This window comes from Leptodactylus fuscus, chromosome 6 (assembly GCF_031893055.1).
Source record: "Leptodactylus fuscus isolate aLepFus1 chromosome 6, aLepFus1.hap2, whole genome shotgun sequence".
In the NCBI taxonomy this organism is placed as follows: Eukaryota; Metazoa; Chordata; class Amphibia; order Anura; family Leptodactylidae; genus Leptodactylus; species Leptodactylus fuscus.
Window position 1 is genome coordinate 151,261,502 of NC_134270.1, and position 27,420 is coordinate 151,288,921.

Sequence of the window (27,420 nt, forward strand, 5' to 3'; positions counted from 1 at the left end):
GCAAAGAGCAGTCCGCACAGAGAACTAAATGATCCTGAAGTCTTCTTTCTTTCTTTTCTTGCTTAGCTGATATTGATTCCTAGTATAGCATTTTTCCTCAGCTTATGTGTGTCTACTTCTGTAATATATTACTGTTTATTATCCTGTATCTGTATTACAATCTGTAACACACTGAAATTTCCTCAGGTGGGATTATTAAAAGATTATCTTATTTTATCTTATCTTATCTTAGTTTGTGGCCACAAGGTAAAGTATCTGCTTCTACCAAAGGTCTCTACATGGCACTATTATTTTTTTGGGAGGCGTGTTTGACTTTATAGACTCCATTTATAAAGGGAATAGTGGTTATGGTCTGAAGTTAGACTAAGAGTTTATAGATATTTAAGTCCATCAATAGGGGGCAGTAGGGTAGAGGTTACACCATTGCATTGTCTTTACAGTACTGTGGAAAGTTTTGTGTTCTAATATATATATATATATATATATATATATATATATATATATATCTGCCCGCAACTTCGTCTGCGGGTTGTTGGAGTGGATGATCCGCCTATATTCAGTAAATTGCTGCCGTCGATGGTTTGCCTGCTCCGGCGTTTCGGTAGCTCCCAAGCTGTCCTGGTGCTGGACTTGTTCCTCACACTGTGCCTGTGATTGTTCCAGCATCTCAGCAGGTCGCCGGGACGCGATATAATGAGCGTGTTGTTGGTGTTGATGATCCACCTGCTCCGGTATTTTGACAGCTGTCAAGCTGGCCTGTTGCTGAACGCGTTCCTCGCGCTGTGCCCGGGATTGTTCCAGCATCTCAGGAGCTCGCTGGGACGCCATATAATGAGCGTGTTGTTAGCATTGATGATATGCATGCTCTGGCGTTTTTGACAGCTGGCCTGTTGCTGAATTCCTTCCTGGCGCTGTGCCCATGATTGTTGCAGCATCTCAGCAGCTTGCTGGGACACCATATAATAAGCATGTTGTTGGAGTTGATGATCCACCTGCTCCTGCGATTCAGCAACTCTCAAGCTGGCCTGCTGCTGAACTCGTTCCTCGCGCTGTGCCTGTAATTGTTGCGGCATCTCAGCAGCTCACTGCGATGCCATGTAATGCATGTGTTGTTGGCATCGATGATCCTCCTCAGTTCCGCTTGAGAACTCTGTTGACTTCTGGCTTCCTTCATAGCTCTCGTTGTTTGCGACAAATCAGAATTTCTTTTTCCAGGCATGTTTAAAATTGACAAACTGCCAATTTGGATTAAAGGTGTTTGCCCATGTCAAGCTGCCTGCAGTGCCTGGAGCAGATCAGATAATATGCAAATGTGTGTACACAAATCACTGAGGGTTAGCGTGTGTTTACACAGTGAGATAACAGCCCTGGCTTACTCAGAAACTGAGATAAGAGCAATGTAATATAGTACATGAACATAAATTCATAACAGTCGCAAAGCCATGTCATTTACCGGGATAAAAAGTAGCCTATTTGTTAATCGAGGTTACAATCTATCTATGTGCCGAACTTCATTCAAATCCATTCGGCCGTTTTTGCGTGATTGTGTAACAAACATCCAAACCAGGATATATGTTACAAGACATAGCAACAATCATACGATGCGATTATTGATCAGTATTATTTTACTGTATATATCGAGACATTTGCTCTTTGTCAATAACTATGTGCCTTTATATATACACATATCACAGTATAAGAAACATGAAGCTACCTGATAATTATATTATGTGCATCAATTTTTTCTCCATGACGCGATCCTTTGAGGTTGCCAGAATTTCCCACAACAGCACAGCTTCGGCAAGGCCTGTTATACTGTTCTTCATAGGGGTTCCCACTTGGAACAACTTTAAACAGCTGCTCTAGCACCCCCGGGATATCACTAGCGTTGTTTATCCCCTGAAGTTTCTGGAAAAAATGTAAATAATAAAAGATGATTACAGTTCTATACACACACACTAAGTACATAGTGCAATTGCAGAGAAGGAAGTTGAAGGGTACGTGAGTTTTCAAGTTGAAATATCTGCAAGGTAATGGACGATGTATACCCTGGCTGTGTAAGTCTCCATATATGGCAACCTATCAGGTTTTTTTTTATATTAATAACTGTAGCACATTTTGCATTTCTCTCTGAGGCGGGGTAGTCCGCGCAGTCTGCTTCCCGTCTATTATTACTACTACTGCTTTCTTTGCATGCTATTCTGCCAGGAGTAACTGTAAAATAGCAAAAAAAGCTCAAAAAGTTCAAGTGAATATACTAAAGCAGACTACAAAAAGCCCACCTGACCCCCCCAACCCCCCTGCCACATTTACTAGCTTCCAGGCTTGAACCTCTTGGTCTCTAAAGAGACCAAGAGGTTCCTATTTCTAATTCACTCCATGTAATGGAGTGAATTAGGAATAAAAATTGATCCATGGTTATGTGATATTACAGTCCATGGGCATTTGATGGACACACAAGAGCACAGTTTGTTACAATCAGTTCAGTAATAGGACACCCATCTTGTAATAAGCTGGGCAACTCTGTGTCCACCACATGACCATGGACTATATATCACATGACCATGGACGGTATACAACATGACCATGGACTGCATATCACATGACTATGGACGGTATACAACATGACCATGGACTGCATATCACATGACCATGGACTGTATATCACATGACCATGGACTGATTTTTACCTGCTGGTAATAAACAATGAATTACAGTAAACAGAGATCTAGAAAACCATGAGGAATTGATACAAAAGCTATAATGGAAAAATTGCACAATCTTTGGATTATAAATAGAGATGAGCGAATAGTATTCAACAAATAGTTTCGAATACCTCGCTCCCATAGGAATGCATATAAGCGGCCGAACACCAAGGGGTTAACCGCCGGCCGCTGAGGGCTCGTTCACATCTGCGGCCCGGTCTCCGTACTTAGGTTTCCGTTTCCTGCCTAAAACACAGGCAGGATACGGAAACCTGCAGGAGACTTTCTCACCCATTCATTTGAATGGGTGAGAAAGCTGTCCGGCCGTGCGCGGCGGTGAGCGTTTTGCGCTCTCCGCCGCGAAACCGGGTTTTATAATCCGGACACAGAGTCGGACATGCAGTACTCTGTGTCCGGATAAAAAAAATCCGGTTTCGCGGCGGAGAGCGCAAAACGCTCACCGCCGCGCACGGCCGGACCCGGTCTATGGTTTCCATCTTCTGGCATGCAGAAGACGGAAACCATAGAACGGAGACCCCAGACGCAGGTGTGAACCCAGCGTCACACGCATTCCTATGGAGCGAGGTATTCGAATCAACACTAATTATAAACAATAATATTTATTACCTGAAACTGGACAACCCCTTGAAGTGTCCAGTCCGGATGATAAAGTGCACGTCTACCCTGGGATAGGTTATTAAGGAATGTTCAGGAGAATCTACAGAAATATTTTTTGCACCGGTAGATACAATTTATTTTTGTCTCACCTCGAGACAGTGATGAGATCCAATTATTGGCTCCCTCAGGGAGTTCAGACGGTAGACAGCCTAGGCCGCAGTCTCTGGTGGCTTCTAGTGGTTCATTATATATCATTAGGGGCTGTATGTAGTAGCATTCTTAAAGAAACCCCCACCCTGCTATAATAAATACGGTATGTAAAATCTGTATATTGTACTCAACTCGTGGCTTCCATGATGTTCCCATGTATGGGGGGGGGGGGTGGCATCTATTCTGTGATAACATGGCCACTGATATCCTCTATCACAGACACTGTTGTATCACAGGTCAGAGGAGCAGGCTCATGTCTTACAGAGAGGGCTACAGAGGAAGTCAGTGGCCATTTTATCGTGGAACAGAGGTGCAGCCGATTGGGAGAATGGAAGAAATGGTAGGTGCATGGAGGGCATCAGGTAAGTACACTACACATATCTAATGCACAGTCAATCTTCTTTACCACAGTTGCTTTAACTTTCCACCTGTGTATACAGACTGAAAAACTACATTGTACGGAGCAGGAATCAGGGTTGGACTGGCGCTCTTGTGTGTGCAAAGGTAACAATTTACAATGAAATTGCAAATGGACATGCACGTGCTCTGTATAGATGGAGGGATGGGCCCTCAGTATCATGTCCTGTGGTTGACCGAAGAAAACTCCCCAGTCCGGGGAGTAATAAAGTTTAGCAGTCCATTCCTTGTATGGGTTAAACTTTATTACTAATATACATCCCAGCGCCTTGGAGCCCCAGTTACTTCCTATGTCTGGGGCAGATGCTTTATTCATATGGTGGTCACTGTGAACATTATGGGGCTGATAAGACTGATGTATAGTTCTACTTTAAAATCAGCGCCAAATTATACTGTGTGAACATACCCTTAAAGAGTGATACAACTTGTTACCTGCAGCCACCATTAGGGGGAGCTCATTGTATAGAAATTAATACAGCTACCATTAAACCCTAATGGTGGTTGCAGCAAATTGCACTGAATCAGGGTTGGGAAGCAAAAGAAGATGATCAGTTCCGGGCCCCCTTCCCTCATCCAGAATCCATAATGGTAGGTACGCCACTGCCCATAGCACCATTCAGTAGTAGAGTGGAGTTGGTCATGTGACTATGAGTTGGAGCGGCTGCGGGGGAGACAGAAGAACGAGAGTTGCGGCCTCCCCAGCTGCCCTCCGTACAAGTAATAAATGGAGAACCGATGTATATATTAGTAATAAAGTTGAATCAGTGCAGGGAAACATGAATAATCCCTTTACGGACTGCTACAACCAAGCAGAGAGAGAAAGCTTCATCAATAAACCCTAAAAAGCCAATATTGTGGGACTTTTATGTTCCGCTACTAAATCTATCCTTCTTCAGGCCTGCCCCAGTTTCTATTGTATTGTGCTCACCATGTTCCTCTATTCAGATATGAATTATTGAAGCTTGCTGGCCATGGCAGAGCTACGTGGAGAGCTTTAGAGAACAAATCTAAAGGTATTTCTTCTAAAAGCGCTTACTTATTATTCTGAGACTTTCTTTCAGCTCTGAACTTGGCGACAGCCGCGACTGTTAGTTCATTAATCTCTTCAGTATTTTGTGACATTACAATATCTAATGAAAGTGTTCACATCGCGTCTTACGAGACTCTCGTACTAACCTTTCCCAATATGTCTAACTAAATAATTGAAGGCTCCATAATATAAAAACTCTGCCACGTCCTTTCGTCTAGCTCCAAGTCATAGCGTATTCAGCGAAGGCGAAAAAATACTTTAAACATAACTTTGAATAAATATAATAGGCCTAGTAAATGAAGAAACACAATTCTAATAAAGGTTCGGTTTCTGCTATTGATGCTGTATCCTTAGGATAGGCCATTAATATTAGATCTGCGTGGGTCCGGCACTCTGAGACAGCGCAGCTCCCGGTTTTGTAATCGTGTTGCTCTCTCGCCATACAAACTGTAGAGGTGGGTTTTGGTACTGCGGTGTTGCCATATTCAATGTGAGTGAGCAACATGTACACAATACCAGGAGCCATCTCAGTACAGCTGATCTGCAAGGGTCCCGGTTATCAGATCCTACAGATTTAATATTGATGGCCTCATTAGGATAGGCTCTCACTGGCAGAAGCTGGATGGCCCCTTTAATAAAAAATATAATGGAATAAAGATGACAAGAAACACGTAATATGTATCCCAGCATATGACGGGGTCATATCAGTAGACATGGGCCAGGAAGAGAGCGAACACAAAAGTGGCGCATTTCCAATTTGCTTACTATGAGCTATCTTGTGTTCCCATTCCAAGAAACATCCAAAAGCAATGATCTGCACCAGCCAGATAGACACCCCACTATGAATAATCCAATTCCTTATGCCTAGTTCACATCTGCTTTCGGTATTGCATTCGGGGAGTCTGCATCATAACCCCCCGTGCTTTCATTGCTCACCGCTTGTCAATGCGTTCGGTATTCCGTTTGGGCGAACCCCAAGCAAAGTACGGAACGCTTATGTGAACCAGGCTTAACTAAAAATTCTTTGCATTTCAAAAGTGAACGTGCTGAGTTTCCTGTATGTTCTTAAAAGGCTACATTCAAATCTGCATTGGAGTCTCCACTTGAAACTCAGTCAGGGTGTGCGCTCAAAAAATGCCACATTCAGCGGTTTCAGTTTTAAAGTGCAGTCCACCCAAAATGTCAGGGGGTCTTACATAATGGAAAGGACAGAATGATAGAAATACAGTGATTTAGACATATAGAATAGATATCAGGTAATTCCGCACTTATTGAGGAAATGAACCTGAGAAAGGGGAACTTCTCCATCGGCTTGTTTTAAAGGGAATGCATCACCATTCTGTGCCTGTCCGTGGCAAAACTGCTTCTTTTTTAACCAGACACACATGCATGTCTGACTTTATGTCTGGTTAAAAAAACGGTTTTGCCGCGGTCAGGCAAAAGACGCACACAGGCGGTCACCTTGCAAACCCTTTCAAGTGAATGGGTTTGAAAACTGACTTCTGGGTTTCTGTTCCCTGTCCAATTTTCAGAGCAGAAAACGGAAACCCGGACGCTGGTGTGAACCCGCCCTCAGGGAGTTATATGGAAGCTGTGTACAGCAGTTACATTGTCTATATCCATAAGTCTTGCCCTGGTGCTCAGTTACCTCTGTCTCTGCCAGAATTTACCTAGATGGGAATGACCCTTTAAGAGGTTAAAGTAGCACTCCAGATAAAACATCAAGTTACGGTATGTCTAAAGCAAATTCTCAGGGAATGGTTGTATGGGTATTCTACAAAAACATCTAGGACAATCCTTGTGTCATATTCTGCTTCCTCAGGGTCTCCGCTAGCCATATCACAGTACATTTTTACTTATTAAAGGGGTTATCCAGGATTAGAAAACATGGCTGCTTCTACATCTCAGGAAGTGACATCAATTCTGTTGGTCACATGGCAATGCTACAGCTCAATCCTCTTCAAACTGTACATGGCCGTGTGACCACACATGATGTCACTTCCTGAGAAGAAAGCAGCCATGTTGTCTAATCCTGGACAACCCCTTTAAATCCTGGACAACCCCTTTAATAGCATTCAGTTATACTCACCAACCACCATTTCAGAACATGGTCAGGCAGGACCTGATCCTTTCTTACAAGTAAAGGCTCAATAGATCCATTAAAATGTTGCTCAAACCATGGAGTCCTTAAAGACTTTGGCTTGCATAGTCCACACGTGCAGACATTTTTATCAAATACATCAATGGCATCCACTGGATTTGGATTGTCTGGGCAAAAATAGATGAAATAGATCAAGAAGGCAACCCCACAGAGCAGTGACGGGATCCATACTGTCCTTCTCTGGTGAGCAAGTCGCCACTGCCCACGTAGACAGTGCATCATAGTAACAACAATAGTCCTCTACGATTCCAGGAAGATGCTAAACATATAGCATTATAGGGTAACATAACCCATCTATTGTAGCCATGAATGGTGTGCGATGCGCCAGCGATGACTGTAGGTGTCCCGATGAACTTGTCACGTTACTTGATAAGTTTCTCAAATGACGCTCCACCTTCTATAAGTACTATATAGGTGAACAATACTTATTATGCCATGTGAGGTATGAGGAACATTACTCAAGAGCTTCCAAAGGGAACAATCCATAATACAGCCAAAAATTCACGCCTTGTTCTATGTACCCAGCATAGAAAAGAAACATTGAAGTAACTTTGCTCCAGAAATATCTTGCAATGAATGTATTGTGCAATAAATACAAAAAAAACCCCGAAGACTGAAGAAGAGAGGTCAGATGGAAAATAAAACTAATAACTTATTCCATATGGGATCAGCAGACCATCGAGAGTAATAGCCTATAATGGCCCCAAGTTCTTGAGCTACAAAGAATTTTCGAGTCCTGAGTTGAGATCCTTCATGTCTTGATGTGGACTCTGTTATTTTCTTGGAACTCCTGGAAAAAAAAAAATCGAGACCTATCATTTAGAAGGGTGTAATCACGGAAATAAAGACGGGCGTAAGGGAAGGTTAATGAAAACAAACAGGATGATTTAGCCGCTTCATTGTGTAGGCATAAAACACTGTCCGTGTATTATACAATAATAGAAAAACAATAAAAAAAAATATCACTCCTTTGGGTTTTATTTATATCAGGGCTGAGGAGTCGGAAAAAAAGTTACCAACTCGGACATCAAAATCAAATGATTAATTATTCTAAATTACCGTATATACTCGAGTATAAGCCGAATTTTTCAGCACAGTTTTTGTGCTGAAAAAGCCCCCCTCGGCTTATACTCGAGTCAGCAACAAAAAAAATATATATATGTTTTTTTTAGGGGGTGTGTGTCTATGACCAGCCGCAATATCAATGTATAGAATCTCCCATAAAATAGTGGGGAAAAAAAAGCTTTAAAAAAAATAAAAAAAATTAAAAGTTCTAAATCCCTCCTTTCCCTAGAATAGATACAAAAGTAGAAAATGACTGTGAAACACAAACACATTATGTATCCCTGTGTCTGAAAGTTCCCGGTCTACTGAATATAGGGGATCTGCAGTGCTCCTGTTCTGTCGGGAAGGGGTTAATAGGAGCACTGCAGATACCCTAAATTCAGCCAGGCTGAATTCCAAGTGGGGGAAAAAAGAAACAGTCCTCAAGCTCAGGGAAGGGGCAGACAGATGACCAAAACACCCAACAACTCCGACCATTTTAATTTTTGAAATTTTCCAGTAGCTGCTGCATCCCCCCCCCCCCCCCTAGGCTTATACTCGAGTCAATAAGTTTTCCCTGTTTTTTTGTGGTATAATTAGGGGGGTCGGCTTATATTCAGGTCGGCTTATACTCGAGTATATACGGGTATATTCTAGAATTATTGATATTCTATAGTTAATTAGATTCATCATTTGTCACATATTTACTTTCATAGGAATCAAGCACTATGTATTTTAATGAATTAGAGCCTGTAGCTTGTTTTTTGTGGTCTGGGGTCGCTTTAATCATAGGGCAAAGAGTGCAGCTGTACTGGGGTCCTGTAAGTAACATGGCAGTTTGTTCTGTAGCTGGGGAGTGCTGTAGACCTTCTGGCCAAAGATACAACACACAGCTATAGGGGTCACAGCAGTCACCCTCAGGGATGAACCTACCTTTTTTGCCGCCCAAGGCGGACGACAGAAAGCCGCCCCCCCCCCCCCAGGAGGAGGGGGCGGAGCGGAGGGGGTGGAGCGAAGGGAGGCGTGGCAGCGCGGCGTTAGCAGGCAGGGAGAGGACCTGCTCTCTGCCTGAGCGTGAGTGGAGACCGCTGGAGCAGCGCTGCGTCCACAGGGCCTCCCCAATCCACCACTCGGTGACGCTAAGCCAGTCCAGGACAGCTTGTCCTGGACTGGTTTTAGGTAAGCAAAAATGCCGCCCCCTCCCCCCCCCCCCCCCCGGGGCCCTGGCATAGCGCCCCCTGAAGCGGTCGCTTCAGGTCACCTCATGGGAGGTGCGGCGCTGGTCACCCTTGCAATCGTGACAGGGTGTAGGTGACAGGGTAGCTGGAAGGATAATAGAAAGATGCACAGCAAGGCATCTCAACAAAGAAAATAAAGAGGGGAGTAGGAAATTCACCAGAGTTGTGTGGCCTGAATTGTATGTGACTTGATGTGGGAGGACTATTACCTGTGGGGTGACCAATACCTATGTGGGGGGCGGACTATTACCTGTAGGGGGGGAGATAAATAGGACACTATTGCCTATACATGAGGAGCACTGTTACCTATGGAGGAGGGATAATTAGGACACTATTATGTATGTGTGGGGGGCACTATTACCTATGGGGGGGTAATTAGGACACTATTACCTATGTGTATTAATAACATGTTAACATCAGCCTAATGGGCGCCTCCACAGGCTATAAATGTAACTGCACATAACAGGCAGAGCTACATTTATATAGTCGCAGAATTACTAATGGACCTTTGAAGACATCCATAAGGCTAATGTGGCCCTCAGTGAAAACAAGTTGAGCACCCCTGAATTATTGAATCTTTACTGCTTCTGTCTGACCATGACCTACCAAGTCCACAAGTATGTATTACATTTATTATGAGAAATTGGTGTCCTTAGGCTAAGGCCCCACATTGCCGACAATTGTTTTACAGTACCAGGAAAGATCAGATAAGTGTGGCTAAAACTTGAAGACAATTTTATTTTTAATGGTCTTGGGGTGATGATAAGTATGGGGATCCAACCACTGAGAACAGGGATCACCAAGTTCCCTGTAAATGAGCGACCACAAATCTATCCACTTATAAAAGACTGACAGATGGCAGAACACAACATTTCATCAGCCTCATATAATAGAATGGATTGATAGTCAAGTCTTCCCACTACCACTTTATTCACAGTGCAGTAGTACTATGACAGCAAAGCCCCTCCTCCTCCTCCTCCTCCTGTAATCCGTCTCAGTGTCTCTGTTGCTAGAGACAGACTTCACTTACTAACAGGCAGCGGACAGCAAGTTAGGTACCAGGAATTACATCTAGTGACCAGTGGTTTGAAACAATTATTCAGCACAATAGCATCATTTTAGGTAAAGTGATTTGTCCTTATGATGGTGATCAGATAACCGCGGGCTAGTTGAAATAACTCGGACCATTTTCTGCACCGTCATGCTCATGTTCTAAATTGAGAAGCCATAGAGCTACATGAGACCTACAATTTCATATTATATTGTGTTTTCTCCCCTACACATGGAATACAACATCCATGGAGATGTGAAGGGCTGTACTAAAAGAGGCGTACAGGCACTGGGCTAGTGTGCATGAGCCCCTAGGTAGATTGTTGGGGTTTTAGTGACCCACTTAGTCTTAGAGGATCCTTTTAACAAACTGATATTGTAAGAATCAGGCAACCCCCTAGAGGAGCCCCACTGTACAAGTGGATGTAGAATTCTAGCCATTTACTGTATCTTTCCCCGACTCCACAATGGGAAGGGTAGAGAGTTTTCTGGTGTCACACGACGTGGGAGGACGGAGCTGTGTAATGTTCTACATTCCTGGCATCCTGCTATTAAATACAATTTAGGGGCTATTCACCGAGACGTTCACAACAGTTTGATATGTCACAGCTTTACCATTTAAAGGAGAATTACCAAGTAAAAAGAGACAAATAGTCTGGTTTATATAACATGAACCCTAGCATGCCATAAAGTGCACATATTCATTCCCCAGAGGGATACTGCTGGTATTGATGGAATAAACCGGTCAGGCTTCAGAGCAAACTAAAGCATTTCTTCAGCATGTATAGACTCTCATTCATGTACATTATGCGGTGCTATGTTGTGTAATTACAATGCACATTATGGAAATAAAATTGTATAAAAATATGCAATATGTGAACCTGATTAGAACTATACCAATACTAAACTACTATGAAAAGAAAAAATTCTATGTATTGGTCTCCATCCTAGCTGGAGTACAAAAATAATATATACAGTATACTTTACTATATTTGAACAGTATATCAGTCTATTCAAGCTTTATCCTGATTCTTGCATGCAATGCACAAATATTATATCTTATATAAGTGGATCGGCCATTTCTGCAGAAGGCACAGGAGTTTTTTAAAACCCAGAGCAGAGAAGGAAGGGAGAGCTCCAAAAGCGGTGAGGGGGCAACACAGTGTGGGGGCCATTGAGGGGGTATTATACTGTGTGGGGGCTACTGAGGGGGTATTATACTGTGTGTGGGCTACTGAGGAATATTATACTGTGTGGGGGCTACTGAGGGGGTATTATACTGTGTGGGGGCTACTGAGGGGTATTATACTGTGTGTGGGCTACTGAGGGATATTATACTGTGTGGGGGCTACTGAGGGGGTATTATACTGTGTGGGGGCTACTGAGGGGTATTATACTGTGTGGGGGCTACTGAGGGGGTATTATACTGTGTGGGGGCTACTGAGGGAGCATCACAGTGTGGGGGCCACTGAGGGGGTATTATACTGTGTGGGGGCTACTGAGGGGGTATTATACTGTGTGAGGGCTACTGAGAGGGCATTATACTGTGTGGAGGCTACTGAGAAAGTATTATACTGTGTGAGGGCTACTGAGAGGGCATTATACTGTGTGAGGGCTACTGAGAGGGCATTATACTGTGTTGGCACTACTGAGGGGGTAGTATACTGTGTGGGGTCATTAAGAAGGGATTACACTGTGTGAGTATCACTAAGGTGGCATTATAACGTGAGGAGATCACTGAGGGGATCATATACTGTGTGAGGTGACTAAGAAAGCACTATACTGTGTGGGGGCCACAGTGGGGGCATTATACCATGTGGGGGTCACAGAATGGGCATTAGACTGTGTGGGGGTCACAAAGGGGGCATTATACTGTGTGGTGGCCACAGAAGGGGCATTAGACTGTGTGGGGGGTCACAAAGGGAGCATTATACTGTGTGTGGGCCAGAGAGGGGGCATTATACTGTGTGGGGGCCACAAACGGGGCATTATACTGTGTTGGGGATCACTGAGAGGGCATTATACTGTGTGGGGATCATTGAGCGGGCATTATACTGTGTGGGGATCATTGAGCGGGCATTATACTGTGTGGGGATCATTGAGCGGGCATTATACTGTGTGGGGATCATTGAGCGGGCATTATACTGTGTGGGGATCATTGAGGGATCATTATACTGTTTGGGAGCCACTGAGTGGCCTTATACTGTGTGTGGGACACTGAGGGTAATTATATTGTGTGGGGCTCAATGAGGAGGAATTATACAGAGTGGGGTCACTAAGGCATTAGACTATGTATGAGGAGTTCTCTTTTCCCCCTTTTCCCAGGTGAACCCCCCCCCCTCTAAAAATTCCTGCACACACCCCTGCCAACATTCAGCAGCTAGGCTGATATTACATCGAGGGTTTGCTAACACCAATCCCCTTTTCTCTCCTTTTTTGGAGCAATAATGACATGTGATGTCTTTTGTCTGCCTGAAGTAGTTTCCATTAAATGGAAATGTGCAGCGCTGCGGGAGACTTAGATTCCATTTGTAATATGAAATACATTACTATCATCTGCGTGTATATTTTATTGTGCAGCAGTGTTTATGTGGGACTTGACAGGTGTAGAGTTTTTGCTGACCGTGTATGAAAGTAAATGGGATAGTTGGCAGGGACAGCAAGTCTAAGAGACGTCTGGAGGAATTCTCAAGGGTTTGACCCAACTGCAGTACAGCTTGCAATAGTAATGTATCTAATGGAGAAAATTGTGATCAGCATCAAAATGGATTAAATGTATTGTCATCTCTGTAAAGCTGGCCGTAGACGGAAAGAGGTTTTATAAAGAAATGCGTATTTTTGTGATTGCTGCAGAATAATATCATATCAATGAAATGTCCTATGAATAAAACAATAAGGCAACACTTTATACTAAGGGAGTCCATGGTCCCCTGGAGATCTGAGGCTTGTGCCCTGGGTCGTAATGACTGACAGCTATCTCTGCTACTGTCACTAGAAATATTGAAAGTGAGGGAGACGAGCTAAATGTCAGATCCCTGGGCCTAAAGCCCCCTGTGAATAACATACCAGTTCCATGTCCAATGAAACATTCACTTCTATGGCACTGGCAGAGATTTCAGTCCCAGCTGTCATAGATGTGAATCGAGCACTGGTTACTCACGGGCACCGGCGCTTCATTCACAGGGAGGCTTCAGGGAAACCTTTGATCCCTATTGTCCTGATTGCTGGGGATCCCAATGGGTGGACCCCAGTGATCCGAGACTACTCCCCTATCCTGTAACTGGGGGTAAGTGACACATCTAGCCTATAGGTAGGGGATAAGTGTCACAACCCCTTTAAGATGGGTCAGATAGATGGGGGTCCAATACATAGTAACCCCACACAAACTGCTGTTGAGAGCCAGAAGCAAATTGTTCTGTACAGTGTGTCGTGCCTCACAAAGGACTAGTTCACACGGAGTTTTTCGCAGACGGATTTTGAGGCAAAATCTGCTCACATTCAATTGAATGGGGGCCGCTCGCTTTTTTTTCCTGCTAGTGATTTTTTTAAGGTAGCGGGACAAAGAAGCGACAAGCCCTTTCTTCCGCAGATTCCACTGCTGAGACAGCCGCGGCGTCCACAGCGCGAGACTCCCTCCTGATTAGGCCCAATCATTCGGGCCTAATCAGGAGCAGGAGGCTGTGATGGTATGCCGGTGCACTGCACTGGCATCCTGTCGCGGCTAGCAGCGCAGAGAGTTCACATGGTGAACATACTCCAAGGGTAAGTTCACACAGAGTTTTTTTGTCAGGATTTTGAGGCCGTATCTGCCTCAAAATCCTGACCAAAAAGACGGCTCCTATTGAAATTAATGGGAGCCGCTCAGGTAGCGACATCCTCATTCTTCAGGCCGTTTCGCCTAGCGATTCAGCTTGAAGACACATCCTCCTCTGGACTAGGCCCATTCATTGGGCCTAATCCGGAGTGGAGTGCGCGGCTGGATGCCGGTTAATGCACTGGCTTTCAGTCGCGGCTACCCGGCTTTTGGTCCGGAACCTGAGACAGCCTCCGCCCCAGGTTCCAGACCAAAATACTCCGTGTGAACTTACCCTAAAGCTTCCATTCACTGGCTACTTGAGGGGGTTCCAGGTGTTGAACCACACCAATCCGATATTGATGACCTCTCTTAGGGTGCATTCACATGGAGGAAAATGGTGAGGAATTTGGTGTGGAAAAAAAAAGCCTCCCATTGATTTCACACCAAATTCCTCACCATTTTCCTCCATGTGAATGCACCCTTAGGCTAAGGCCCCACGGGCCGTATCCGCAGCACTAAAGTGCTGCGGGAAGAACCGCTGCGTGAATGCATTGCGGTTCTTTCCGCAGCGCCTTTAAGAGAAAGTTCACAGAGTTTTCCTCTGCAGTCTTTCTCTTAACATTATATCTACGGGAAAGCCGCCAGCGTTTCCGTAGATATAATTGACATGCTGCGATTTGCAAAGCTGCAACGGCTTTGCAAATCGCAGCGTGTCTGCGCTGCGATTTCTTTCACAAAGTGGAGATGGGATTCACTTTGCCTGCACTGTACAACACCGCAATTTTTCTTGCAGCGTCTCCGCTGCGGGCAAATCGTGGCGTTTCCGGTCCGTGGAGCCCCGGCCTTAAGGATCAATATCGAGGCTTGGATACTCCCTGACCACTGAAACGTCAATTGCCACACCTGTTAACTTTATGGAACAGTTGAAGATTAGAGATGAGCGAACACTAAAATGTTCGAGGTTCGAAATTCGATTCGAACAGCCGCTCACTGTTCGAGTGTTCGAACGGGTTTCGAACCCCATTATAGTCTATGGGGAACATATACTCGTTAAGGGGGAAACCCAAATCTGTGTCTGGAGAGTCACCAAGTCCACTATGACACCCCAGGAAATGATACCAACACCCTGGAATGACACTGGGACAGCAGGGGAAGCATGTCTGGGGGCATAAAAGTCACTTTATTTCATGGAAATCCCTGTTAGCTTGCGATTTTCGCAAGCTAACTTTTCCCCATAGAAATGCATTGGCCAGCGCTGATTGGCCAGAGTACGGAATTCGACCAATCAGCGCTGGCTCTGCTGGAGGAGGCGGAGTCTAAGATCGCTCCACACCAGTCTCCATTCAGGTCCGACCATAGACTCCGCCTCCTCCGGCAGAGCCAGCGCTGATTGGTCGAATTCCGTACTCTGGCCAATCAGCGCTGGCCAACGCATTCCTATGGATTCCTATATTCACACTCGGCTCTGCTACATCACACACTCGGCTCTGCTACATCAGATGGGCTGACCGGCACATCAGATGTAGCAGAGCCGAGTGTGCACACTCGGCATTGCTACATCACACACTCGGCTCTGCTATATCAGATGGGCTGACCGGCACATCAGATGTAGCAGAGCCGAGTGTGCACACTCGGCTCTGCTACATCACACACTCGGCTCTGCTACATCACACACTCGGCTCTGCTATATCAGATGGGCTGACCGGCACATCAGATGTAGCAGAGCCGAGTGTGCACACTCGGCTCTGCTACATCACACACTCGGCTCTGCTATATCAGATGGGCTGACCGGCACATCAGATGTAGCAGAGCCGAGGGTGCACTAGAACCCCTGTGCAAACTCAGCTCACGCTAATAGAATGCATTGGCCAGCGCTGATTGGCCAATGCATTTTATTAGCCCGATGAAGTAGAGCTGAATGTGTGTGCTAAGCACACACATTCAGCAATACTTCATCGGGCTAATAGAATGCATTGGCCAGCGCTGATTGGTCGAATTCCGTACTCTGGCCAATCAGCGCTGGCTCTGCTGGAGGAGGCGGAGTCTAATATCGCTACACACCAGTCTCCATTCAGGTCCGACCTTAGACTCCGCCTCCTCCGGCAGAGCCAGCGCTGATTGGCCGAAGGCTGGCCAATGCATTCCTATGCAAATACAGATACTTAGCAGTGCTGAGCCAGTTCTGCTGAACTACACCGTGTGCCAGTCAGCCCATCTGATATAGCAGAGCCGAGTGTGCACACTCGGCTCTGCTACATCAGATGGGCTGACCGGCACACGGTGTAGTTCAGCAGAACTGGCTCAGCACTGCTACCAATAGGAATGCATTGGCCAGCCTTCGGCCAATCAGCGCTGGCTCTGCCAGAGGAGGCGGAGTCTAAGGTCGGACCTGAATGGAGACTGGTGTGGAGCGATCTTAGACTCCGCCTCCTCCAGCAGAGCCAGCGCTGATTGGCCAGAGTACGGAATTCGACCAATCAGCGCTGGCCAATGCATTCTATTAGCCTGATGAAGTAGAGCTGAATGTGTGTGCTTAGCACACACATTCAGCTCTACTTCATCTGGCTAATAGAATGCATTGGCCAATCAGCGCTGGCCAATGCATTCTATTAGCGTGAGCTGAGTTTGCACAGGGGTTCTAGTGCACCCTCGGCTCTGCTACATCTGATGAGCCGGTCAGCCCATCTGATATAGCAGAGCCGAGTGTGTGATGTAGCAGAGCCGAGTGTGCACACTCGGCTCTGCTACATCTGATGTGCCGGTCAGCCCATCTGATATAGCAGAGCCGAGTGTGTGATGTAGCAGAGCCGAGTGTGCACACTCGGCTCTGCTACATCTGATGTGCCGGTCAGCCCATCTGATATAGCAGAGCCGAGTGTGTGATGTAGCAGAGCCGAGTGTGCACCCTCGGCTCTGCTACATCTGATGTGCCGGTCAGCCCATCTGATATAGCAGAGCCGAGTGTGTGATGTAGCAGAGCCGAGTGTGCACACTCGGCTCTGCTACATGTGATGTGCCGGTCAGCCCATCTGATATAGCAGAGCCGAGTGTGTGATGTAGCAGAGTCGAGTGTGAATATAGGAATCCATAGGAATGCATTGGCCAGAGCTGATTGGCCAGAGTACGGAATTCGACCAATCAGCGCTGGCTCTGCCGGAGGAGGCGGAGTCTAAGGTCGGACCTGAATGGAGACTGGTGTGGAGCGATCTTAGACTCCGCCTCCTCCAGCAGAGCCAGCGCTGATTGGTCGAGTTCCGTACTCTGGCCAATCAGCGCTGTCCAATGCATTCCTATTGGAAAAAGTTTATGTCACAAAAATCACAATTACACACCCGATAGAGCCCCAAAAAGTTATTTTTAATAACATTCCTACCTAAATAAAGGTTATCCCTAGCTATCCCTGCCTGTACAGCTATCCCTGTCTCTTAGTCACAAAGTTCACATTCTCATATGACCCGGATTTGAAATCCACTATTCGTCTAAAATGGAGGTCACCTGATTTCGGCAGCCAATGAATTTTTCCGATTTTTTTCGATGCCTCCGGTGTCGTAGTTCCTGTCCCACCTCCCCTGCGCTGTTATTGGTGCAAAAAAAGCGCCAGGGAAGGTGGGAGGGGAATCAAATTTTTTTGGAGTTTGCCACGTGATGTTCGATTCGAATCGAACACATCGAACACCCTGATATCCGGTCGAACATGTGTTCGATAGAACACTGTTCGCTCATCTCTATTGAAGATAGCAGAATACTGTGCTTGCCCATCTGTACCAGTCCCATAGAGTTAAATGGAGCAGTAGAACACACAGATGTGGGACCACTGCTCCTTTCAAACCCTTGTTCCCATAATAAGTGGGGGTCCCAGGGGATAGACACGCAAGGATCACACTTTTCCCCATTGCTGCAGGAGTGTTCGATCATAGACAATCCCTTTTTTTTTTATAACCCCTTTAAGGTCAAGTTTTTCTATATTATATTTGCATTGGAGTATTATTAGTTGCAGATTTCAGGCGATTTCTGCTGCAGAACGTAACCCTGCTAATGGAGTATGTTGGAGTTGTTAGACTATGTCTTTTGCTCAGTTATTTTAATGCTACTTAAGTATTCCCAGGAGGGACTCTTTAGCTAAACCCACAAGATAAAATTAGATCTCCGCCACGCTGCAAACTCCCCAGACAATTCACCTGTTTGTGAGCTCGCCACCCGTATTATAAGGTGTACATTTCTGAGATATATTAACAGCCAATTTCTGCTCACTGTCTTCTGATACCTGAGAGTCGCATAGAAATGTCTAGAAGCTGCAGAGCTTTAAAATAGCTCAGTAAATAGCAGCTGTACGTGCTGTGGTTGTATGGACGACCCTGACAACCCGTCAGTAAAAAAAAAAAAAAAATCATGAAAGTAAACAACGGTCTGTTTTGACAGCTAAGTTCCCCAAATATAGGCCACCCCATCTTCCTGTACAGAGCACCTGATTTATAGTGGACGACAGCCAAACCTCTGGGGTTTAGAAATGTTGGAAAAATAGCAGCACGCAGAGAAGTGTGGGCACGGAAAAAGGAAAGCGTCTAAAAAAGTGCAAGCTGCAGCTTGGAAATGTGCGCGTGTCCGCTTCTGGGCATTCATATACATACAGGTGGGACGTACAAGTATTTACAGCTGTCAAGGCAAGGTTACAATTACATTTTCGGCATATTTCTTTCCTGGCTTCAGGTTCACACTAGCGTTTGGGTCTCTGACGTTCAGGTTCGCTTGGGGACCTGAACGACAGAAACCCTGTCTGCTTAAAAAGTGGTTACCCGTGGAAACCCGTGGACTCCATAGACCAGGGGTAGGGAACGTACGGCTCTCCAGCTGTTGCAAAACTACAACTCCCAGCATGCATACTGGCTCTGCTGTTCTTGGAACTCCCATGGAAGTGAATGGAGCATGTTGGGAGTTGTAGTTTCACAGCAGCTGGAGAGCCAAAGGTTCCCTACCCCTGCCATAGACTATAATGTCTTTGCAGGTGTCTTCTCCCCACTGATTTTAGGCAGTAACCGCAACAGAGTCTCCAACACAGATGTTAATCAAACCCAAAACCCAATTATAAGGCCCCATGCACACAAGTGATTGCCAGTTCACTGTGCTATCAGGGTTTTCTATGGGTCCGTGTACACAACCGTATATTCCACAAATCCATGTGCGGGCGGAGAGTTCATGCCACAAAACTCAGAACAGGGCCAATTCCTATCCGGACCTGTGGGCAATGATGTTCCTCTAAGGCCTTGTTCCATTCTGCGTCCGTAATCCATTCGAGGGAGTGCTCATGGGGACCCCCCAAACCGACTTCCGAACGCATTTGCAAGTGGTGTGCAATGAAAGCACACGGACCCCATACACTATAATGGGGTCCATGTGTTTGCCGCGAGATCTCCCCAGGGAACATGCAGACAGGCAAGTACTGCAAATACATTCGGTAGTCCGTTCGGGGAGTCCCCATGAGCACTCCCCGAACGGATTACCAAATGCAGATGTGAACCAACGGTAATATAACATGGTATCCATAGTCTAGAGGAAATCTATTCAGCTCGGAACTGCGTCTATTTCTTATGCAATGAATTTTGGGGTGCACGTGAACAGATTCTGTAGACCTTGATGGTGAACACTCAGAATCTGTCATACTGTTGGGTCCAAGGAACCCCAATCTGACATGGACCGCATTACATAATGGAGGATATAAATACATGAGTGAGTCTGGCACTACGACTGGTACGTCCGAGCACTGCGGGGTAGATGTCCCATAAAACTGAAAACATTCACCGCACAAAGTCCTACAGATAAATTACCAGATAATAAAAAGTATTAGAAATGCAGATAGGAGTACATGGATGGCACAGTGCCTGGGCAGAGCAGGCCTACAGTACATTACTTAGCGTGAACCTGCGGGCGTAAGTCAGGAGGGGGTTAATATATCTCTTTACGTACAACCGAGTTAAACATGTTCCTGTTTAATAAATGAGCACTAACCTGCTCTCAGGACGTAACATAGACATCTGCCATTCCTGCTACACAGCTGTGGCATGCTGCTGCGGGTGAAAGCCTTGCTTGTGGGTTCCCACAGAACTCCCCTGAGGTGCCCAGCACCAGTGATGCCGGGGTAACCCTCCAGTGGCAGCGCCACCTAAAAGTTGCTGATGTATCATGAACAATGCTGAGGAATGCCAAGTCCTGTCTTCTTAGGAATGTGTAGCCTAAGGGAGGAATAGACAGAAACCTGATCAGTGGTTTCTGATCTCAACTTGTGTCGTAATGGGGAAGTGTTGTGCCAGATGAGGAGGATTTAGAAGCAGGCGGTGAGAATAGAGGAAGCGAAACCCTGCATTATGCTGTGTGTACGGTTGCAGGCTGGTGACTTCTGTATATACTCTGCCATCTAGATCAGATACACCCTATACTACACAATGTGGCCCAGGGGTGAAACTAACCTCCCTGCTGCCCGAGGCGAACTATAGAAAGGCGCCCTCCCCTTCCAAAAACAGAGACACCCAACCTGGCTCTCTTTAGTTGCGAGATGGCGCCCTCCTAATTAAAACAGGAAACACCCCTCCCATATGCAGATCAAAAAAGTCTCCTTATTTGGCCCCTATGTGACTTTGCAACACTTAACGTCCTACAGGGGCATAGCTATAGGGGGTGCAGAGGTAGCAGTCGGTGGAGGGCCCTGAAGACTGAGGGGTCCCAAAAGTATCTATACAACATAAGATGATATCATTATTATACAATGCCCATAGTAAGTTACAGATATTGCCAAGGAGCTTCTAGTTACACGTCGGGTACCCTATTGACTAAAACTTTATAGCCATGCTTTTTCTGTGAAACATCTTAACCCCTTAATACCAGGAAAATTCAGGCCCCAATAAAAGAACAGGATTAAGGTTGGTGGAGGTCCCTAGAAAAAAATTTTGTGGTGAAAATCATCAATTTCAAGGGTGCCCCATTCAATGTTATATGCAGCACTAGATTTGGCTGCAACAACAGGCAAAATCACTGCAATGTGTATAGTCCCGTGCAGAGGTGTAACTTGAGGCTCCTGGGCTCCAATGCAAAATCTATTATAGGGCCCCTACTTAGCATGTACCATTTAGAATAGTGGTATATTTTATGCGGCAGAGGTACCTTTGGGGCCCACTTAGGTTCCAGGGTACGATAGCAAATTGCACCAAAAAAGAAGAAAAAATTGTGGTATAAAAACTCAACGCCCGATGCAAGGTGCACGACCTGATTCTTCTGGACTCGGAGAAGAAAAAGTTCATATACACGTGTAGAAGGTAGGATCCGCAACTCTTGCTCATTGCGGATCCTACCTTCTACACATGTATACGATAGCAAATGTGACCTTTGCACCCCTATAACTGCACGACTAGGCCTGTGCTACTAGGAACCGCACAATCACGAGAATAGGGATTTCTCAATAACTAAAGCAATCCTACCAAAATGAAAGGGGCTTCCAGGACTATTCCATTGAGGTCCAAGGATAAGTCATCAATTAAAGATTTGTAGGGGTCCACACCTGGGACCCTCCATGGATCAATTATTTGAATTGGTAGCGTCTTCACAGGCCATGTGAAATCATGTTCATCTGTCCCATGGGCTGATCGCATCTCAGTCCCATTCAAGTTAATGGTCTGAGCTCCATGTACCATAGTTATAACAGATGTACAGCGTTGTGCTTGGTAAGTACTGAAGAGGATGCAGTGCTTACTTGAATGCTGCAGTATTTTCAACTAGGTGATCGGCCGGGGGTCCTGGGTGTCAGACCGCTGCTAATCTTTAATTGATAAGGATAGCTCATCAATTATTTAGCCTGGAAAACCCCTTTAATGAAGCGACATGACCACTGCTCAATGCAGACAGAGCTGCGAGGTTACCCTATACTCCTATGTGGTGGGGGTCTCAGCTATCAGACCCACTAATCTGTTATTTTAGCATGGACTAACGTGGACATATTGATAGGCCTTCCTATAATCCATAGTGCCTGACAATTTCTTACAATATCTTATTAAATAAGGAGATACAATTGGACACCAGGACATGATATTCTTCGAGACGTCTTCGATACATCGCCCTATGTAAGCATGTAATGTCTGTATTACATTTGTGAGTCTGGAGGACGGCTGGGCTATGGACCAGCTCTTAGACGCCTTCTATAATTCATGTGCTTGTTAATTGTTTATGTGTAATGTTCTTCAGGCTCTTCTAGGCGGTGTCCATTGTGTAGTTGTGTTGTGTATATTGTCATGTATGTATGTATGCCCTGGTATATAGTAAGGCTTCTCATGTATTCAGGTTTTTAGGAAACTGGGGCCTTGAGGGTAATGGTAGCTAATATGTAATGCCCCGGTACTGCTCGTCCCATTCCCTTTAATAGTCCTTGTAGACCAAGATTGTATGGACATTTGCATATAAGGTAAAGAGATATCTCCCCATTCCTTCCTATATATTTAATATATATATATTTATTTCACAAGAGCCAGCACACACGGGGGTCTATTAATTCACCATCTTGTGGACGTTTTGTGAACTGCACCTGCCTATACTTTTCATTTTAATTTATGTCTGTGATTGCATCATCCTAGTGTGTTAATGTAAAGGAGTGTCCAGTATGATCAGGTGACCTTCAGAATCAATCAAGCTCCCTTGATTGGCCTGGAGGAGGAGTTGAGTTACAGCCCTCTCTGGAGAATGTTGGAAACCCTGTTGATCGGTGTGTGTGCAGAGATCTGGATATGTGGAGCAGAGTTGGACATGTTAGCCAAGCATCAGGGCACTTCAACCAGAGATGTCTCTTCCTCTGTGCTCAAGATTCTCCTCAGAGAGTGTTTTCCTCTGAAGCCCCAAGTCTGCAAGTACTAAAGTATACTGGCCTGTTATCCATACATCTGGGAACTCCGCACATATCTCTGTACAAGTACTAAAGTATACTGACCTGTTATCCATATATCTGGGAACTCTGCACATATCTCTATACAAGTACTAAGGTATACTGATCTGTTATCCATACATCTGGGAACTCCGCACGTATCTCTATACAAGTACTAAAGTCTACTGACCTGTTATCCATACATCTGGGAACTCCGCACGTATTTCTCTGCAAGTAAGTCTTTGGGACTAATCTATATGTAAGGAGCCCATAGCTAGTCTGACATAACTTGAGGGTCTCCCGCTGTCAACATCCCTATTTCCTCTCCTACATACGTGTACCCAATTTGTTGAGGACTAACCCCCTGGATACAGGCCATCTTTACAAGCATATCCAAGCTAAACTACTCAAGCAACTACTAGTTAAACTACTATTTTTGCTCCATTCTCCATCACCTGCTTAACTGGACACTACCTGCAGGGATCACAGTATTGTAAGTGAAGAATTACTCCATCTGTATATTTGTATTGCCTCGTCCTTCTAGTAAAAAGAGCAATGACTTCCCCTGAGACCTGGTTGTCTGTTGTCATTGCCAGGTACCACATGGGGGCGGGTAGTCGGGGACATCAAAAAGGCTTTGTGCACATTTGCGATCGAGGGCCTTTCTACAAGCCGGCCACCTCTGACATAGTACCCATGACATCAGTCCTGGCCCTCCTGAGTGTTGCAAATACAGACCGAAGGGCTAATGTCACTAGGAAACCCCACTGTCATGCTAATATTGGTTTTCAGATCCTTATCACCTTGGTGCTGTATACTACTTTGTTTACATACATTGCTTCAAGGCCTAGGTTGCGATATCCTTTGACCCCAGCTTTAATGTTAAGTCAAGCTGGATTTTTGACATGTCATAAGATGGGGCGAATATTAGACTTAACTATACTGAGACATGCCCAAACTCCATATAGGACTCCTTACTGGACAGTATCATTCCAAACCCAAAAAGTAGTAGATGGGCCAAGTGAATATTAACCCCTTAAGGACCAGGCCATTTTTTGGTTTCGCATTTTCGTTTTTCCCTCCTCACATTTCAAGAGCCATAACTTTTTCATTTTTCAGTTCACAGAGTCACATGATAGCTTATTGTTTGCGGGACAAATTGTACTTTGTAATGGCACCATTCAATATGCTGTGCAATGTACTGGGAAGCTGGAAAAAAATTCAGAATGAGGCGCAATTGGAGAAAAAATGCATTTGCGCCATTTTCTTATGGGTTTAATTTTTACAGCATTCACTGTTTGGTACAAATGACATGTTACCTGTGTTCTACGTGTCAGTACGAACGCGGTGATACCAAATTTATATAGTATTTGAAATTTTTTGATACTTTTAAAAAAATGATAAACTTTGCAAAATAGAAAAAAAAATTTGTGTCATCATGTTCTAACACCTGTAACTTTTTCATATTTCCATGTATGGAGCTGGTTGTGGTGTCTTTTTATGCGGGACAAGATGACGTTTCTATTGATACCATTTGGGGAAAGATCCGATGGTTTGATCACTTTTTATTCAATTTTTTATAGGAGGCAAAGTGTTGAAAAAAACGCTTTTTGGCTGTTTTTATTTTTTTTGCCGCTACGCCGTTCGCAGTACGGGATAAATGTTTTAATATTCTAATAGTTCGGGCATTTTGGAGCGTGGGGATACCTAATATGTTTATGTTTAATGTTCTTTAATTACTTTTATAGCTAATCTAGGGAAAGGGGGGTGATTTGAACTTTTATATTTTTTTTATTTTTTTAATACTTTTAAAAACTTTTTTTTTTCTTCTGTTACATTTATGATCAGACCCCTTAGGTACCTTGAAACCTAGGGAGTCTGATCGCTCATACTATTCACTGCAATACTACAGTATTGCAGTGAATAGGAAAATCCCAGCACTTCTATTAGACAAGGCCTCTGGCATCGCCTAATAGATCTAGTGCAGAGACAAGCCTGGAAGCCTTCAATAGGCTTCCGGCTGTCATAGCAACCGATCACCGCCCTCATGTGACGTTCAGGAGGGCGGCGATCGGCAAAACATGGCGGCGCCCATGCCGCCGGCGCCGTTTACACACCGCGGTCACGTTTGACCGCAGTGTGTAAAGGGTTAACAGCAGCGATCAGCTCGGGCACCGACCGCTGCTGTTAGTGGCAGGTCCTGGCTGTATTATACAGCCGGCATCTGCCGTGTATGGAGCGAGCTCAGCGTGTGAGCTCGCTCCATACATCCCCATGCGACCCATGACGTACAGTTACGTCAAGGGTCGCTAAGGGGTTAATAGGTATAATATTGATGAATAAAATTGGGAGTCTGTAAGGAAAGGCCTCAGACTCAGAATAAGGGATGAGGCCTACATGACAGATTTGTCTATACAACACGTGTGTGAACCATGTTACAGCAGTGAACCCCATTGAGTATAGTGGGGGTCCGCTGGGTGTCTGTAATTTCAAATCTAAAAGAAGTGGAGAGAAAAGTCCTATATGAAACAGAGTCTGGCACAGATGTGAACCCAGCCTTAGACATTTTGACATTTTGACCAAAAGGCACCACATCCACCTCATCTAGAACGTTTACCTGTGCATGGTTGGAAATGGTGCAGTAAATTTATTCACAACCGAAAAGTGTCATAGAAGAACTGGGGTAAGGTATATCCTTACCAGGTTATAATTTTATTACATAGACTTGATTCCTTATTATACGTCTTAAAGGGAGTGTCACAAGCACCCAGCCCCGCAGATTACAGTTTACATCACCAGAATCAGATGGTGTTTTGCCCTTTGTGAATTGTGGCCTCTGTTGCCAAGATATTGCTGATTTTGTCAATGGAGCAACAAGGGTGTTGTCATTTACTGCTGTGGAGCAATGGCAATGTTCTCATTGCTCCGAAGAACTAATTTGCATATTGACAAAAACAGTGATATCTCAGCAATGGAGACAGCGATTCACATGGGGAAACACTGTGTGATTCAGGGGACTCTAACCTATTGATCTGTAGGACTGGGGTGGGTGATATGCTGGTTCTGGCGACCATAACCTATCTATCTGTTGAACTGGGGTGGGTGATATGCTGGTTCTGGTGACCATAACCTATCTATTTGTAGGACTGGGGTGGGTGATATGCTGTTTCTGGCAACATAACCTATCGATCTGTAGGACTGGTGTGGGTGATATGCTGGTTCTGGTGACCATAACCACCTATCTATATGTAGGACTGGGGTGGGTGATATGCTGGTTCTGGTGACCATAACCTATCTATCTGTAGGACTGGGGTGGATGATATGCTGGTTATGGCGACCATAACCTATCTATATGTAGGACTGGGGTGGGTGATATGCTGGTTCTGGCCACCATAACCTATCTATCTGCAAGGTTGGGTTCTGCTGGGATCTGGTATCAGGCTCCCTTTAAACTGACCAAAAACATAATTATCATTAATGATGCAAACAAATTTACAATGATTGTGGATTATAGCCAAGTCTATAGTGCTAAAAACTGATTCCAATGGACATCCGTGGTAAGCAGTGCAGTCGAAGGGTTTATTAAACTTACTATCTGAGAAAAAAAATATATACGGGCCAATGCAAATGTCAGAACCCCTTTAATGTTTTTGATGCATGTGCCCTATTAGGTTTACACCACAGCCAATATTGTATGGCGATGCTCATCCTAGTATCATGGTTCCATTTATAACTGAACCCATACCACTATGACAGGGATCAACACAGACCCCATCCAGTTATAATGTGGTCCGTCAAGGTTCTATTGTGGTTGCCAATATTTTGACTGCCAATGGTGCAGCTTCCTGTCAAAGTTGATGGAAGGCCGGACCGAAGCGCATCAATTCACCTGCGCACTTGGGTTTTATCAAGCTTTAATAGTACATTCTGCAAAACATTCTCCAAAAACACATAACCCCCAACAGACCCTAATGTACAAGTGTATCTATTATATCCGTCCTGGCTCGGTTCTAATGCAGCGTCCATGATACTAGTGTGATTCCAAGAGTTTACGGCCCTATATACAAGTAAAAGCAATGTCATCTGCATTGATTGAATCCGTCTCCACCGCCATATCAGCTTTCCACCTAATTCTGCAAGTCAGAAAACCCGAATACATTTGCCGCCTTGCTGATCAAACCTCTAGAGACAAAGAATAACCTTGCAATGTCCTAACATCTGAAAACCCACAACACTGACAGAACATGGAAAAACA

General features: G+C 44.9%; 1 protein-coding gene across 3 annotated transcripts in view; it reads right to left on the reverse strand.

Moving 5' to 3' along the window:
• LOC142208869 (CMP-N-acetylneuraminate-beta-galactosamide-alpha-2,3-sialyltransferase 2-like) overlaps positions 1-27,420 on the reverse strand; it is a 54,294-nt gene that overhangs the window by 15,996 nt on the left and 10,878 nt on the right. For 2 of the 3 annotated variants that reach the window (XM_075277670.1, XM_075277667.1), the window contains exons 2-3: positions 7,070-7,931; positions 1,715-1,908 (exon numbers count right to left, since the gene is read on the reverse strand). In XM_075277670.1, coding sequence (XP_075133771.1) covers positions 1,715-1,908; positions 7,070-7,363 — 488 coding nt within the window. In that variant the 5' untranslated portion in view covers positions 7,364-7,931. Of the gene's footprint in view, positions 1-1,714; positions 1,909-7,069; positions 7,932-20,272; positions 20,544-27,420 lie in introns of those variants that run through there. The other variant, XM_075277669.1, reaches the window with a different exon arrangement.